The 18,917-nt window shown below is 32.6% G+C and overlaps 1 protein-coding gene across 1 annotated transcript in view; it reads left to right on the top strand.

The window, feature by feature from the left end:
• The window catches only part of LOC118200496 (uncharacterized), a 33,164-nt gene extending 19,608 nt beyond the window's left edge, over positions 1 to 13,556 (top strand). The window contains exons 3-7 of the mRNA XM_085824551.1: positions 538 to 656; positions 2,514 to 2,559; positions 6,688 to 7,044; positions 10,897 to 11,531; positions 13,323 to 13,556. Coding sequence (XP_085680677.1) covers positions 538 to 656; positions 2,514 to 2,559; positions 6,688 to 7,044; positions 10,897 to 11,531; positions 13,323 to 13,343 — 1,178 coding nt within the window. The 3' untranslated portion in view covers positions 13,344 to 13,556. The remainder of the gene's footprint in view (positions 1 to 537; positions 657 to 2,513; positions 2,560 to 6,687; positions 7,045 to 10,896; positions 11,532 to 13,322) is intronic.
• The last annotated feature ends 5,361 nt before the right edge of the window (positions 13,557 to 18,917 follow it).

Genomic DNA, 18,917 nt, shown 5'->3' on the forward strand with positions numbered 1-18,917 from the left:
GGGAACCATACTTCATATTAGACGCATTTTCATTTCGATAGCGCAACGTGGATTCTCGTTTTCTGCTAGATATGTATATTCATATTAAATTTTATTAAAATCTGCCCGTTAGTTTTTCAGAAATTCGACATACTGTGCAATTCTCTTAATTTTGCACACGATTGTAGTTAACATAGTTTGAGACTATACATAATCAGGCTACTTAAGGTGGCTAAGATGATTAGCGACGCGTATTTTAAACGTCGACTTGTAAGAGGCCAAAACTGGAAGTGAATTCTTTGACTTAGGCAAGAGCTGGTGATAGTAAATAACAGCAAGGTAAGGCTGCCAGAAGCTCTAAAACTTAAATGCCAAACATTCAAGCCCTCGGCTTAAATACACAATACTAATTTGCATTCTGTTGAAGACTACGAAAGGAAAATGTTATAGCACAAGTCAATTAACTGGTTAATTAACATAAAATCAATCTTACAACCTAAGTATCATTTACCTTCATGAATGGCATACTAAGCTCTAATTATAATCATGTTCTTTTAGATTATATCTACAGTCCTAGAGAAGCACGACTGCAAAAACAGAATCGTCTGAAAAATAAAACAGCTGCAAGACGAGAGTTTCTTAATTCTGGCATTAAGCAAGAAGACACAACCAGCCAGGTTTTGCTACTTTTTTATCACACGCTTTTATTTATTTTATCTTAATACAATTAATGCATAATTTAGGAAAATATCTGTAGTGATAATTTCTAACTTATTTCGTTAATAACATTTTAATCATTTTATGGAGAACAAAATGGATGAGTTGTTTACAATATCGTAATTGATTTATCTGAAGATAATTCTGGACTTTGGAGCAAATTACTAATGAAAATTGTTTGAGTATTAAAATGAGAGGTGAGCCCAATTTTCATAACCCGCCAAACGAAAGGTGTTTGTATGAACCTGCCCTAAAATTAACTAACCTCTTAAGAAAAAGATCCAATATTTTTTAAAGCACTAAAAATGTAAAAGGCTTCCACGCATATTTTTATATGCATTATTATATTGTATGCTACATATATTCTTAGAGAACATACGTAACTAATGAAGGGAAATACTGTATTAATTCTGTATGCAATTTATTTATCGTAAAGAATATATTAATAATAATGATAATCGCTTATAATTCAGTTTAATATTTAATGGCGCATAATGTTTAAGTAAAACTTGTTAATTTCTTTAATTTCAAAGTAGCAAAATTTTTGATTCAGACAATACGCGTTTGGCTCTATTTAATAACCTTTCTTAAAATTGCAACGAGTGTTTTTTCTTATCGAACATTAATAATGCTTGATTAATTAGACTATTGATAACATTATTATGTGGTATCATACTATATTATTAATAATTAAATATGAAGGATTCAATTTTTTAATTTACATTTTATCCTTTTTCCTCAATAAGACTGGAATAGCTTTGATATCATCTATCACTTTGCACAAACTTTTGCACTTTAATATTTGAAAATAATATGAAAAACTGAGGGTTAGGAGGTATCAACATTTGACTTCAAGCCGTATCTTTTGCCATAATCATCAAGTTGCACACTGTATTTTTCTGTAACTACTAGAATCAGCTCGTCATTTTAGCAAAAATAATTTATTATCGAGTGCAATGATTGCCAAGAGTGTATTTTAACTGCACGTACTGAGAATCGTGCATGGGTCTTCAAAATCAAGAACATATATTTAAAAAAAATGCTTAATTAAAAAAATTTAAACTAGTCCAATAACCACAACAGACTTAAAACGAATTATCGCTATGTCTGATTTATGTATCTCTGTCTGTCTTCGGCGAATTATCGTTACGTAACTTCAAAATCTTAAGATGATTTAAATAAACTTTTTATTTAAACAAAATTTAGAAAATAAACGCACTTCTTTGTGCTAACAATATCAGCCACATCTGATGGAGATACAACTAAAAGAAACAGAATAGTCAAATTTAAGTTAAACATATAACAGTAGTCAAAGACTACACAATTTAAATATTACTCGATTCTGGTTCTGTAATTCTTCCGAAGCTTTAAAATCAAGGTGTCGTCTGCGATGGAAAAGTCGAATGATTACTATTTTATCACAGCTGGCAGGAAACTAACACATAGCGTGTACTCGAAACCATTTTATCAGAGCTGGCAGGAAACTAACACACGCTCTTTCTTAAAATCCAGAAACCTTAGTTCAAATACTGGCTACCTCATTTCCATTCTGGTGAAGAATAAGGAAAGGGAAAGTTATAGTAAAGATCAAAATCATAACAACTGCTTAGTTTAAATATTAACCTTACAAGATAATAAAAGTTATCTTTAAAAAATCCTACAAACAGCTTTTATAAGAAACTTAAAGTAGACAAATGTATCAAAGTTATTCAGACGATTTTATATTTTTATCTGAATTCCTAACGTATTTTTAAAAAGTAATTTTGTTCGTTGGAAATTTTAATTCTATATTACATATGTCATAACTTATATTCCAGTACATTCAAACTGAGAAAGAAGACTGGAATATTGACAGTAAAAATGGTAAGTGTGCAGATTCTTAAATTACTGAAATCTTTAGTCTTTTACAATTGCATAACGAGGAACTGGAAGATATCGAAACTGAGCTTCACACAATAATCCAATAAGTCCTTCTAATTTCGTAGAAACTATATAACTGATTTATGTTGTACTTTGGAAACTTAGTTGCTCAACATGCTTTAAAATAATCGCCATCATTTCCTCAGGAAATATGTCGACTACTCATAATACTTGTGAAAAATCATCTTTCCTCCTTTATCGAGTTTTTTAGATTGTCCTAATGGCATCATTTGAAATCTCGTATTTTTTTCCACAAAGAGGAACACTTCATGTTAAAGAAAAGCCAAATATAAGCTGATGTCAGATAAAGAGCATCTCAGATAAGAATAAGAAATCTATATTTATGAAATATGAATTAATAAATATAGATACGAAAATATTGCAAGTTGCTAGGATAAACAACGATTCATTTCCTTGGCAACAGTTGTTTCAGTTAAATACTAGATTTATAAAATGGCATTTCACTTAATGATGTTATTAATAAAAAATAGTAAGCCTTTATAATCGTGGTGGTAAAAGAAGCACAATTGCTATATTCAAATGTTACAAAAACTATAAGACATCAAAAGCAATCATTTATTATGATTTGAAATAATATGAAAAGTACGAACATGTTGATAACCAACAAAACTTTGTGAAAAGGGACCAAAAAAGAAACAAAGAGTTCATGTCAAAATCAGTGGCTCATGAACAACAGAAATTTATCTTGAATTCTTGTACGACATAGATAATTCCCAAACACTAAAAAGGTTAGGAAATTTGCAAAATTAATTTGCTTTAAAATTCATAAGCAAATGGTTGTATTCAGAAGTGTACAAAAATTCATCAAAGATGCTTATGCTTAGTTCTCAGAAGCAGCATTAAGCGTCATCGTTTACTGTTCCCGAATTAATATCCTGCTACACTTCAGAATGAAACCTAATTAAAAGAATCTCAAAAAACATAAGCATAGGCTCGCTGTAGACGAAGACAGCTATGTTTCTAAACCAGTCTTCTTTCAGATGTCTTTCAATAAACAGTCAACTGCTCTGTTTATTAAAATCAACGCACTAAAAGGAGTTAATTCCTTCCATCAAACAGCATCATCAAATGGAGATGCTTTGTTTTGGACGAATTTAACTGGCAAGCATTATACAAAAGGTGTTGTCAGCTATTTGAGCAAGAAGAAAACTGAGTTTGAGTCTAAATCAAACAATTCCTCCAACCTATTCCAGTTACACATATCGAAAGTTTTCGGATCATTATTATAAACGAGTATTTCAATGAAAGAGTTAAAAAACTTGACTCAAGGAATTTATCTTCGCTTATTAAAGCCAATTAAAAAAAACAGTAATGATGCATGAACAGAGCCAATCTTCACAAGTAGTCCAAAAAACAATTTATTCAGATATTTAAGCGGGTACATCGGAAAACAATTAACTGAATAATAATCTGACGCGAGTTTTAATTTCATATATAAAAAAAATCTCAAATTTATCTCATTCTTATCCGAGACGCTCTTTAAGTAGGACAAATTAGAGCTTGAACCAGATTAACTTTTTAAACTGCAATTGGGAAAAAAAAATCTTGTCGTCAGAGCAATAAGCACTAAATTTCTTCATTTGAAGAAATGCATTAAATGAGAGGCTTTGAAATTACGCTAAAAAACGCCTTCAAAAAAAAAAAAAAAAAAAAAAAAAAAAAAAATATTTAAGTAAGTTATATAAAATCATGTTTCTTTTAAATGCACGAACATTTTGTTACTTCCCCGCATATAGTGGAGCCTCTGCTCTAAGTAGGGATTCCTATTTGGAAAACATTTGTTTAAATATTGTGTTTTTAAATTAGATTTTAGAATTAAATATTAAAAAAGAGTATGCCATCATGAGAACTTTTGAGAAGAAGCAATTGGAAAGGAAACATATAATATCTTCGGAAACGTAATGTCATTCAAATAATTGCAAATGATCATTTGAAAAGTACTAACTAGTTTTTTCTTCCTTTTTTTCATTCATTTCATATTGATTATTTTTTATTGATTATAATTTTATTGTAGTTTTTAATTGAAGGAATCAATGAAATTCTATACCATTTGAAGGCTTATTCAATAATAATGTGGTGTGAAATCTGGTAACTCTAGGATTAGACTTCCTATAAAATTAAAATATGGCAGATGAAAGAAGGTATATGTATCCTAACGTGAAACAAGGCACTTATCATTAAAGTAGTATATGCTTAGGCAACAATTTTAAATCGTATTTTAAGAACAGATTCAGAAACTATTTTCCTCATGAGTGCATGATATTGCTCAGATATCTCTGTGCTTTCTCTTAAATATAAAAATTTAAAGACATTTAACTTAGATGAGTCAGGTACAAAATTATGTTCCATGTTTTCAAAAATCTGAATATTGTATACCAAACAGAGGATAAGAAACTACTTTTTTCGATAAGCCAATAAATTTAAATCGTAACTTCAAAACATGTGCGTTTGTTACATAGCTTATAATGAAAGTTACTTCTATTGAATGAAAGAAAACTTTTTATGGAGAGCGAGAATATAACAGATCGACCTTTTACCGATTTACATTGAAATATTATTAACGCATGAATATATCTTAATTTTGTATGTTTACAAAGCAACAGGGGAGAATTACACAAAGCAGAGAATACTACAGTACCAACATCTCCTATATTAGAAAAAGAAGCGTTTACTTAAGAATTTGCTAACACTGTTTAAATAAGAGGGTTGGTTTGGTTTATTTAATTACGGCAAAGCACACTAGGGCTATCTGCCTAAGGGAAGGGATGCCTTCGTTAAGGACTTTCTAAGGGAAACCTGAGGCGCCCTGTTGAGAAAGCAGTTAATGACTCTAACTGCTTTACCAAACGACCAGGGTTCAAATCCCGGAGAAGGCATGGATGTAAACTGTCTTTTCCTTCATAGGAGGCAGTGTCTGCAAAATAAAATGACGGCCACTTCTAGCCTTAGCGGTGTCCGAAGTCCGCCATTAAAAAAAGAGCTCTCTGAGTGATTTAGCAATGACTGGCTTAGCGACCATCACAGCAATAAGAACACTGGAAGTAATTTTGTATGGGTACCTCATAATAATAGGAATAACAACTGTGTAAGTCAGCATTAAATAATTATGTATTGTGTAAATAAGCTCTTGTTGACTTCAGACTTTCTGCACCTATTTGCTAAGTGCAATTAATAGGAGTAGAGTGGTTCGTCTTCAGTGCTGATTATTTGTGTTCCCGCTCACCGCGTTCTGTCATTTTGTGGTGTGTGACCACAAAGAACGAATAATATATGTGAAATTTCGTTTTTTGTTGAGAAAAATAGGGGCGAAAACTGGGTATATGCTTTGGCAAATATTCAGAGACAGTTTTTGACTAAATCACAAGTTTACGCGTGTTTTTCCAAATCAAAAGTAGCAAAATATCAAATGAAAACTCCTATAGCTTGGACATCCATATCGAGCAAAAAGGAGGAAAACGTTGAGAAAGTGTGACAGGCTGCTAATGAGCAACTTTGAAAGATAATTCACAAGGTTTCTGCAGAACATGTTCCCATGCGTTTGCTCTTGGGAAGAACAAGATGGTGCTTGTATTCTACTCATGCCACTCGATAAATCTTCTTGTCAGTGCGACTGTTTTCTGTTTCAACGAATAAAGAAAGCTTTGAAAACGTAATTCAATGGATGAAGTAAAGGAATTCAATTATGAAGATCAGAATCAAGAAGGTACATTGCTTGCCTTGAGCTCTTTACGCGGAGTTCTAGAACCGTTTCCATAGTTCTAGCTGTGGGCAAAATGTTGGAAAAAGTACATCGATGCCGGTAATCAGCATATTAAGGGAAACTAAAATGTGTAGGTGAAAAATATAATATAATTGCTTAAAAATGATTCCAGCTATTTTTGAGTACCCCTCGTTACAAAGCTGTTAAATATTTTTCACTGAGCTGTTTTAGGTCAACTAAAGCTTTTCAATCTATGACAGCACAAATGAAAGAACATAACAACCTAGAAGTGCATTACTTTTTACTAGTGATCCTTACTGCATCTAATGAAACATTTTCAATATCTTTAGTTGCTTGGGATCCCAGCATTACCAGCAATGGAAAAACGACCTCCAGTCCCGAGTATGTTCCGAATAATCCACAGTTTGTTCCAGATACTGATCCATTACCTAGCATTGTTGAAACAAACACGTTACCAGTGCAAGCTTCCAAGCCATCTACTTCTCGTTCTGCATCCATTGATTGGAATTCAGGAGTCTTTGAAACGTCCTATGGTACTCCATACCCATCTTTGAAAAGAGAGCCCAAAACATCTTATAGCAGTAATTTGCGATTAGAAGCGTGCACCTGCAAATTTTGCAGTCCTCTGCAAGAAGTATCACATGTTCCAAGACCGGCGGAGAACCCCTGGACTTCTGGTTTCATGGGTGAGTCCCTTTGGAAGCATGTTACACAAATGAATGTATGCCCTTAATCAATAGTGTTAAATTCACAAAAGTCGCCATTAAATTTTGCTAACTATAGAATAAATCTCGTAAAGCATTGTTTTACATTTAAAATTGTTTTAACGTAGAACTCTTTTTGCTTTATGTTCTAGAGCTCTTTAAGAGAGTTTTATGATTGTAGTGTGCCGTAACATTGTTGAAATTAGGAGAAGGTTGCTATCGATGGGCCACTTTTACAAAATGATCCTTAAAATCGTCAAATTTAGCAATTTTACAGTTTTGTACACGTTAATATAACTATTACTTTCCATGCTACACATGTCTAGGACTAGACGTAATAATTATGAAATGTTCAGTAAATATTAGAAAAATAAAAATAGGTTGCACTGGCCCAATGAAGGAAACCGGTCGCCTTCATTGAGGCCGGAGAGTTTCTTTAAATGCGAAAGTAACTATTTTCTTAAAATACAGTATCGTCTTAATGAAAGCCAATAAAATGTTTAAAACTATTTTGAGCATGATTCCTAAATGTAAAATGCTGGTTAGAAATTAGCACAGGCCCCTGAAAATACATTGAAACATACTGATAGTTTCGCTTTATTCACAAAGAATAAGAAGATGGATTTTAGTTTAGTCTTTATAATCATAAAATAGGCCTAATGCTAGAATCTACGAAATAACATTGGATTTCCTTCGTTATAAACAATTTAATGAAAATAAGAATTTGAACGTAATTTGTAGTTAGGTTAGTATAAAAAAGGATACTAACCATAACGTGAATACTTTCAAATAGTATAAAATAATTATTAAGCCTACTATTAATATTAGGCTATAAATCTTACACAAATTTACTGCGTCAGTCATTTGTTCTTGATGAGTTCAGTTGCATTTTCCGCAATAATACATTTTAATCCCCTTTTCACACCAGCACATTTCTCATGAACTCACACTTTACACGATAGACATTGAATCATGTCTTCCTTGAAGTCATCACAACAGATAGCACATAACCGTGAATGCTTGGTGGAACGGATAGGCCTATTTACTGAAAACAATGAAAGTTTAGCCTCTAATTGTCTTCTCCAATCCAGAAGTTTGGAGTTGTCTTTTCACAGTGGTGCCCCGATTTTATATGGTTAACATCAAAATCAGAGACATACGGCAGAAAAGTACAAAACTACTATTAGATCGCAAAAATATGTAGCGTATATCACAAATTTCATATCTGGCTGCTGTTGGCTAAACTGATTGTTGAAATTAGGAGAAGGTTGCTATAAATAAATAAATATAAGTCTCTAACAAGTGTGCTTTGTTGAAAGGTCTTGATGAAAACAACAGTAAGAATTGCGCTACCCTACCATTGAATTTGTTAATCTTCTGACTACACTGTGCATGTTTCTTACTTTATTTAATGTGAAAATATAATATTAAAACAACAAACGGGCATAATTTATCCAAGAAGTAATGAAAATCATTACGATAATTTCAATAAAATATTCATTTTACACACGAATTAGGGATACTCCGGTTTAGATTAAAATTGGACTAATCTCTTATCATTATTTTTGTAACAAAGAAACTGAGATCATTATCTAATTATAGATTTAATTACTCCTGATAGCTTTTTACGAAATCAGATATAGTAACATTTTATTCTTCAACTTGAAAAGGTTATAAAATATTAGCCTCGATATGGTTTCCATGGTTGGACCACTAACCCATTCATAGCAATGACTCATTGAAGGCGACTACCAGTCGGTATTGTAATACATCCGTAATTTCGGTTATAACAATCCATTGTTACTGCAGCCAAATAACGCTAGCTGAGCATAGTTTTAAATGTTATCACTAACAACTAAAACACTATTAACGTTTCATAGACATCTTATTTTCTTTAAATTGATAAATTAGAAGAAAAGTACAAAAATCTTATCTTCTTATAAAGCAACTTTGTTTGAAAGTGGATTAACTCCCAATTAAGATGGCGGCTTTCAAGTTTCATGTGGTATACTATGCAGTCAACAGATAGCGCCTACTATCAATAATTAGAAAATAACAGAGTTGGCTCAGAGCAAGAGCCAGCCCATCGATAGCAACCTTACCCTATATTCTGGGTTATGATTTATTCTGCAAGCATGTATAGTCAATTAATATACAATAAAAGTTTGCATTGTTTAATTTAACCAAATATCTCGAAGGAATTCATTGCGTTACTCAACCTGCTCAGTTCCCTTCCTATTCCTTTTTTCTCCCACCTATTGCATTGTTACTGGAATTTTATTCCGTTTCTGAACATTTTTATTTAAATGAAAACATTGAAAGCGATTCTTTTGTATTTTTCTTCATTGATAAACTGTAGATAGAGATATTAGGTATTTTTGAAGCATGTAAACTGTAGATAGAGATATTAGGTATTTTTGAAGTAGAGATATTAGGTATTTTGAAGCAGGAAAGATGAAAAATGAGCAATGCCGGGGTCGGGATTTGAACCACAGACCTCTCAAATACGCGCCGAGCGTGCTGACTGCTACACCACGAAGACATGCTCAGAAGGCGGGAGAAACACCTTTTAAAACAACCGTAATATAATTAAATTAGTTCATTTCCTATGAAGTTTTGCAGTAAAAAAATACAAATTTGAAAATAACAAAAAGCATTTATTAGATAAATAACAGGATGTTCGTCAAATTTTTGTTACTTCAAAAACAACATATAGGTTCTTGTCTGATATGGGAATGAGTGGGTGAATAAAAGCACAGAATGTGTCGTCAGTTTTGCAATTCACAAGCGCACGATCTGAATTAGAATACCATAGGGAATGATAACCATGCATTTCATTTGCTTATTCCCTACCAATAAGTAGGCAAGACAGCTCTTATTTACTAATTAAAGTTTATTTGCTTCTGAAAATTTTCAGTTTATCGAAACAGAGTTACTTTTTCACAGAACGACGCCTATATGCACGTAACAACGCCTAAATCTATTCGGAAGTGCAAGAGACTTGAAAACAAATATGTAAAGAAAACAACAATTAACTAATTAAATTGGAATATAAAAATATCAAATTACAGTTTCACGCCTCGAAGAGTTTACAATTAAAATCTCAAAAAGTTAAAATGCATTAAATTTTTTAAAAAATAATAAAGATCATAAATTAAAAAACTGTAGTCTTATCTTTGCATGTTTATTTTACTTTAGCATCTAAAATAATTATGAACTTAAACAGCTACGATTAGCTCAGTAGCATCATATTGAATCTTTCAAGAATTTAGGATAAAAAAGATAAATCATGTTCTTATGAATAACTTTTAAAAATAGTATTGCCAAATAATAAGGGAAGGGGGATTCAGTAATATTATTTCATCAAAAAAGCTCACAAGAGCTATCTGCCTAATGCCCATCGCAGTTTGGCTGAGAGCATTCCGGAACATAGTTCGTTCGTTGTTGCCAAATAATAAGGGAAGGGGGATTCAGTAATATTATTTCATCAAAAAAGCTCACAAGAGCTATCTGCCTAATGCCCATCGCAGTTTGGCTGACAGCATTCCGGAACATAGTTCGTTCGTTGTTGGTAGACTGCTCTTCCACATACAGCTCATATCAGCATATCTGTTCGGCAGAAAGTATATGTATGTAACAGTAACTGAAGGTAACATAGTTGTAAACGTAAAGGTAAGCACGTAATCAACAAAATATTACTGCCATACATTTAATTATTAAAATATAGGACTTCACAGAAAGTCTTTTGGGTACCCTTTAATGACCCGATTTATATTTAATATCTGAAGTATTTGTTTAAACTGATAATTTTTAATGCAAATATTTTTTCTACAGGCTACAGAGAAAAATACCCTACTTTAATTCGAGGAAATTCGGAATTGGATAATAATATAAATTCTCAGAGTCATAATTGGGAAGATATTCAGAAGCCACTATCATCCTATCATTTTTCTTCTTCACCATTCAATAGAACAGATTTTACTTCTTACGGTACCATTCACCCCAACGGCCAACTGGAATACCCATATGTACCGAGTCCGTGCATATACTGGAATCCACCTTCTGTGGAACGAAACCCATATCACTATCCCAGAATGGAGCCTTTCTATAGGGAAAGGGATTGGGAATTTAAAGTGCACGGTATGCCTTTTCAGTGTTCTATGCCGCCGTCTGAGCTCCCTAGATACCCTTCAGCATACGGTAACAGGCCTTTTGTGAACTCAGAAGAGAATTCGAAAAGATGGGATCCAAACTTCTATCAAAATAGTGGACCGAAGACGGATAATAGAAATGAAGGCATTTCTTCCTCTGAAGCTGCCGTGGATGACATAGTTATAGATATAAGTTGCGACAGCAATGAAGCCCATGGAGCCGTGGATGGAAATAACCAGGAAAACCAGCTGAAAGCAAATATAGAGAACGATAACAATTTTCAACCAGTTGAAAATAGAGAGGACACTTTTCAACAAGTAAATATGTTGTTGTATTTACATTTTATATAATTATACTGAAATTAGATTTTCCTAGATAGACTGCTTTAAACCTTTTAGCATATTTTAATGGCATCCAAAATGTAAATATATAATTTCCAAAATATGTAAATGTATTGTTCAATCTTTATTGATGAGCAGTAGGATTTACGCTATTCAACTATATTTTAAAACTCTCTTACATTTAATTTTAAGAACTGATAACTCAAATAAAGATAAGTTTATAATCAGTGCATATTATGAGTACTGAATAGGAAAACAGTATTTCTTACGTTCCTTAGCTAGAAATAGAATCGCTATCCGCCTAAAGTCTTGCACCATTAATACGTTGCTGTAAATAAAGTCTTGGTAATATGGCCAGCTAGAAACATGCTCATTAGCTGAAGCCATGGTAATAATCGAAGGACCAAAAGCAGTGTTGGCACAGGCTGTTTCTATCTCCATGCCATAAGCAGATATTTCATCGAAGTGTTGCTGGTGGTCACATTTCGAGGCAAGTGATGAAGTGGTGGTTTAAGTACGCCTAAAGCGTGTTTATCAAATCCGATCAGCGACTGTGGATTATTATCCAAATGCTCAGTAACAAAAAAGCTCGAGAATATCATCAAGACTTTCTTTTGAAGCCTTTAAGAGCGATGTGTTACAATACTGGATGACTGCTTGATGGATCAGTGCATTTTGCTTTGGGATAAGTTAATACTTTCGTTCACCGCAAATCGACGTCCATTCCTGGTGAGCAGATGGGTTAGACCGAGGTCTTTCTAATACCTGTGGACGGAGTGACCACGGAAAATTATTCGGCAAAACTTGAAATCAATCATTAAAATTGTACAGGGTTTGTTCATCTCTTACCGCGTGCCATCGCGGTATGATCGAAAGCCATGTCTGGCTGGCATTCGGGAAAATCCAAATTCTGGCAAAGGTGAAACTGATTCTCCATAGCATGTTACGATGATGTCAAGCTTCACGACTTCAAAATGATGACAAATGGTAACCAAACTGCAATGCGGTGGAAGATAAAATTCGTCACCACCAGGATTTGCTGACTGGGTTCTCTCCTCCCCAGTCGCTTTTTAAATGGATGGTAATGTAAGGAGTTTTCTCATTCCATATCGCTCACTTTCATGATGTAATTTAAAAGCACGCTCGGCTAGTAATCGGAAGATCCACAGCTCAAGTTCCGGAGAAGGCATCCTTGATTTTTAGTGATTCCCACTCCAAAATAAATCTCTCTTCAAAATATGTGGTACAGAGAGTGATACACGAGTACTTCCTTTGCGTAGCTGCTCCATTTTATCCGCAGCCTTGTAGATAAAATATATAACGATGAGCTTCGTGTTTGTGTGGTGATGCGTACCGCGCGAAATCTACGTGAGAAATGATAATTTATGCCAGCAGAACCCACTGCTCAACAGTGCCCCTGTACCACGGTTTGTTCACACGCAATGCTTATTTTTCTCCCTTCTATCTGCATTTATCATATTATATATATATGAAATATCTATCTGTATTTATCATATTATATATATATATATTAACTGGCAGAAAGGAATATATCTATTCTTTTCTGCCAGGTATTTTTAATTCTGAGAAAAAAATGCACTTTCATTTATATTTTTCTAGTTGTTTGAGAAAAAATTATTTTGGTATAATTAAAGAATTTACAGTTTAAATCAATTTAGATTAAAGTGTGATAATTATAGTGAACAATTCATAGAAGTATTTAACCGATAATTGCACGCATATTAATCAAAGTGATTATTTATTTAGGTACATGAAACCGATGTATAATGCCCTTACTCATGCACTTGTTGATGACCTATTACGAGTATAAGACCGATATGATGAGAAGTATTTCATCTTGTTTATTTAATTTATATTTTATTATTATTATTCCAATTATATTCTTTTTTTTTTCCCTTTTTGCTTATCTATTAAAACTTGTTGATGATGTAGTCGTATTATATGTATGAAATCTTTAATATGCTTAAATAAACTTTTCAAAATTTTAGTGTTTCGTACTTTTTTTTAGTTTTGACTCAAAATTATCTGATAATTGACAATAAAAGTGCTTTATTTGATATAACATATTTTTATATAGATTATAACAGGATCGATGGTAACAACCACGGTCATCAGACAAAGTTATGCTCTTCTCAATGGGCGAATTCAGTGGCTTACTTGATTTACAGAAATGGGAAAAAAGGAAGCATAATTGCATTTAGTTCGTATTTAAAATTTTTGCATGGAGAAAATTATAAGTCAGTGACGTCACACACTCAAAGCTTTAAACATCGTTTTAAACACGGATATTTACGATAATGTTTGATATTTATAAGAATTGTTCAAGTAAACAAGCAGCAACTGCAATATGCGCATCGCAAAGATAATGAGTCATGTTTAGAGATACAGATTGACGCTACGGAAGATCTTGTCGCCTGAATCAGCATCGCTACTTCTGAAGCGCGTGACATGTCGGACACTAAAGTGTATGCCAATAAATTCGTCGTCATTGTTATATATGTATTACAGTTGGAGGTTGTTCATTTGAATAACTCTTTTTAGTATCAAATATTATTCCTTGTTAAATAAAAGGACTTTTCTTTTTCCATGTTCTTCATATTTATTGTGTTTCCACCACGGAATGGATTACGAAAGTTGTCACTTTTGTCGTGTTCTATCCCATCTTTAAGTTATGACCATCAATTCTCTTACACCTTGTAACAGAATTCTTATTTTTTGTTTTAGAATTATTAAGTAGCTAATTTATTGTCATGTTACTTTTAAATTTCGCTTTTTACAAATTTGATTATTAACTTGTCGACTTTGTTTTCGCAATGAAATTAAATAGTTGAGAGAATGAAACTTTTTTGAAGTAATTTTTATAGTAATTTATCATCATTTTAATGATAAAACTTCAGAGGCATATGCTGTAAATATAAAGATAAAAACACAAGACATTTAATACACATATTGCAAAAGAAAACTGGTAAATAGTTTACGATATGTAGGAAAAATTTTTCCTTTGCCATGACCTGTTGTAAATTATGAATTTCAGAGGGTTATTTAACATGCATTTCAAGGCATTTAAAATTTCGCTGTGGTGGAGGCTTGATTCAGCAGGTCCAGGTAATCTGTTTTGAGTGAAGTCGTAATTCCAGCCATAGCACACTGGAGTTTCACACTGCAACACAAATTCTTGTACATCTGAATCGCAGTATTAACAGAAAATACTGTTAACGGAAAATATTAATGGCCGATCTTATTTATCAGTTAGTAAAGCTGATATTATTATACTACAAGTAGAATACAGGATGGACGGGAATGTGTGAGAAATTTCGAGCTGAGGAAGAAAATTCCCTTGCCAAAACATGAACCCATCAGTAGGAGGAATTTTCATAGGCCTTGTATTCCTTTGCTCAATATATATATATAAGTTCGGTGCAGGCGATTGCAACCAAAATACGAGGTGCACATATACATGTTATACCAGACCTGTTTACAAAATTTCAACGTTCTGAGGCTACTCGGTATTTTTGTAGCGAGAAGTGTATGTCTACGACCAACGGTTGTGAAAATAAAGACTGGGTTAAAACTTTTGCAGAGAGGTACCTAATAAGCGGAACTAAAATAACTTATCTCAAAAATTGAATGAAATAATAAAACCAATAAAAGATGAGTAAATTAATGATAGCAAGATGTGGTATCGTGGATTACAGAAAGGTAAATACTATTCTAAGGGAGAGGCGACTGTTTTTTATAAATATTTCCTTATTTTGGCTTCTAATCATTTTAAAGCCTTTTTGATCAAACGGATAAAAATTAGGATTATCTGAAGGCTGGTAAACCTCTTAAATATTCCCACTCTTGGTAATATTTTGTTTTTATATGAAGCATTTCTTCTCCAGATTCCAGGTTTTTCGTCATATATATAGTGAAACATGCCTTCTAACTAATACGAATACTGACTTTCTAGCTGTTAAATAAAAGTATTAATAACAGCATTTTCGGTAGTGCTGAGATTCAGTTACAGACTAAAGTATCGGAGTTCGTCTTATTCTTCAGGATTTGTTCTGAATTGAAACACTATTCCTTCCCATTATAAATAAACAAATAAATAAAAATTCAATAAAATATGAAAGCTTTCAGATTTGATATTACGCTCAAATGGACTTTTTTTAACGCTTTGTGAGCTACCTTTATTTATTGAATATCATGTACGTCGCACTTAAAACGTAAAATTAAGTTCAACAGCAATATCACAAAATGTTTAAGAAGAGCATATCTTTAGGATTTCTGATACATAGTCTTGCGCGCTGAAGATAGAAAAAATGTTTTCTCTCCCCCCCCCGTACAGTGTTGCCATTGCTCGCTTTGAAGTCATTGAGTTTGTTAATCAAGAATTCGTTAAAGTTTTACAAAATATGAAATAGATAATAAATAAATTCCAAATTTAAATTTGGGCTTCAAGATTCCCGTATTCGAGTATAGTTCTACGTTATTCAAAATTTGACGTCTCTAGGTACCGTTGATTTTTCACGGTGCGATAAGCATACTTACATTCATGCAGATTCTTCATTATTTAATTTGTTTAAATATAATGCAGTGCTCTAATATTTGGTAGCAACAATTTGAAAAGTGATTACAGTGGACGACGCAAAATGCCAAAACGAAATTAATAGCTCTTCTGGGCAAATTGTCCCTTCGGGTTAATAATAATTATTAAAAGAAAAAGAACAGTCGAAAAATACTTAATTTTGTCTGAAATAAAACAATTTAAGATAATGTTTTAAAGTTACTAAATTCCAAAAGATATTATTTAAATGCATTGACACGAAATAGAAAAGGGATTTAAAAGAGAAATTATTTGGAACCACAATTACAATTATAAATGATTGCTATAGCAGCCAATAGATGTCGCCACTAGATTTTGAATTACTTCGGTTGCAAATTTTTGACTGGCTCTAATTTGCATTCTTTGTTCCATGAGCAGGTAATTTCATCAATGATGACTATTATTATTACGTTTTTTTATAATTTTTTTCTATGATAACTCTTATACTACCTTCTACCAACTGAAATTAGCACTTAAGATAAGTTGTTATAGGTTTATAATGAAAATTATGTTCAAATTAATCTTTAGCTATTGTAATTCTTTGAAAGATTTTAGCTTTTATTTATTTATTAATTTATTTTTTCGAATCATCACATTTCTTTATCATTTATTTACACTTACGCAGAGGAATTATTCTGATATTAGAGGTTCCGTGTTTTCGTCTTTTTTTAATCAGATTATAATTGCTGAACCCTATAGAGTGAAAATAAAAATAAACCTAACAGAAAGTAAAATTCAACCAGCTGGGGAAAAGCTAATATAATTACGATTCTCGTTTCGTTTTTAACAAAGACAATAAAGATATTTTAATGAAGCAAGCATGGTTTTATGATGAATTATAGCAGGAAATAATGCATGTATCTTCTCGGTATGTGGACAATTAAAAATTCGAAGTCGTCTCAAGAGATTGTGTCATGGAAAGAGAAGTCTAAGATTCCCATGAAAATCACAAATCCCTGATTCCATCCCTTATTGTGTTTTCTGTCAGTCTACAGAATAATGTTTCAACTAAAATAATAATCAGTAGAATAACTTACACTAATTGAAGAAAAACTGCGTGAAATCAGTTTTCGAAATAGCCCTTAGCAGAAGGGATTACGTTGCTGACAGACCCAGCCGCCGCCAGGGTTCCCGAGCTCCGAAGTTGCTTGAGGAACCCTTGAATACACTGGAAAGATTTAGTGGTACTTGCGCACACGACACTGGAGCACATATCGAAAAGTAAGGACGCTTACGCACAAAAAACATTTAATGCTTGGATGGATAATAGTAGTTTGTATAGTATTGTGGCAGTCACGCACAAAATCACATCTTGATTATCTTTCAATAATACAGTACAGCAATTTGTATTATTAATTTACGTTGTAAAATTTTAAGTTATTGGACTGCAAAAAATATAAATTTTAACAAAATGTTTATATTACGTGTATGTTAACATGCATCGGTCGGTCGTCCTTTTAGTCATAAGGCCGGCTTATGCCGGCTAGGTGGACTGGAGGTTGCGCACGTTAACTATAAAAATAATAATAATATGTTAACGTGTAAAGAATGATAAATACCTTAAGGAGTCAAGTGCCTTTAAAATGTCAAAATACCCCTAAAATGCAACACATTTTAAAGCTCGTTGTCTTTATAACTGCTTTATGAGATGAAACTTTGTATATTTATTTCGATATCGTTGGTAATGTATTTGTTACTTTCATTTTATATTCCAAATATTAAAATATTTTAAATAAAATACCTTTTTGTCATCCACGTAATACTGGAATAAGTGCTGCGCGCAGCATCATATAAACGAATCAATAATTTTAGCTTTTCAGTCCAAAAATGCTTTGTCCCTGAAGGACTTGTTTTCGTTTTGCGTTGAATCACTATAAACGTCCGTTTCACTTTTCTAACATTTCACCGAATGTTAAGAGTCCTGCATTATATTTGAAGAAATTAAATAATGAAAAATCTGTATAAATGTATGTATAATTTCTCGCATTGTGATAAAACAACGGTACACAGAGCCATCCAATTTTGAATGACGTAATCCTACTGCGAATGTGGGTATGTGGAAGCCCAAATTTGAAATTTGGAATTTGTTTTATTATCAATTTCCTATTTTATAAAACTTTAACGAATTTTTGATTAACAAACTCGAGAATTTCAAAGAGAGCAATGGCAACATTGTACAGAAAAAACATCTTTATCTCCGGCGCGCAAGACTCTGAATCAGAAATTCTAAAGATAAGACCCCATTTAAAACTGTTTTGCGATATTGCTCTTGAACTGAATTTTATGGTTTAAGTGCGAAGAACGTAATATTTTATAAATAAAGGTAACACACAAAACGTTAAAAAAACGCCCCTTTGGACGTAATTTAAAATCTGAAACCTTTCTGATTTTCTTTTCTTTTTACTTCCTTGTACGAAGTAAAAAGGAAGTATTGTAATCGCGAAAAATTTCAGGCAGCATATTTCAACGAAAATATCCCATTTTGACCTCTTTCAAATGTAATTTAACGATGTATTTCCGTGATATATGTACGTAAGGACAGAATAAAACACTCTTTTCCTCCAAAAAAAATTATAAAACTGCTTTAAAATGAATTCTGAAGAGAATTTTTCGTGGCGTCTGTTCGAACGTATGTACGTACGTATCTCGCATAACTCAAAAACGAGTAGGCTCAGAACGTTGAAATTTCGTATATAGGACTGCTATAACATGTAGATGTGCACCTCGTATTTTGGTTGCAACCGGCCGCA

The sequence above is a fragment of the Stegodyphus dumicola genome, chromosome 9 (assembly GCF_044657685.1).
Source record: "Stegodyphus dumicola isolate Sdum_Otavi_A_Nest chromosome 9, ASM4465768v1".
Classification (NCBI taxonomy): domain Eukaryota; kingdom Metazoa; phylum Arthropoda; class Arachnida; order Araneae; family Eresidae; genus Stegodyphus; species Stegodyphus dumicola.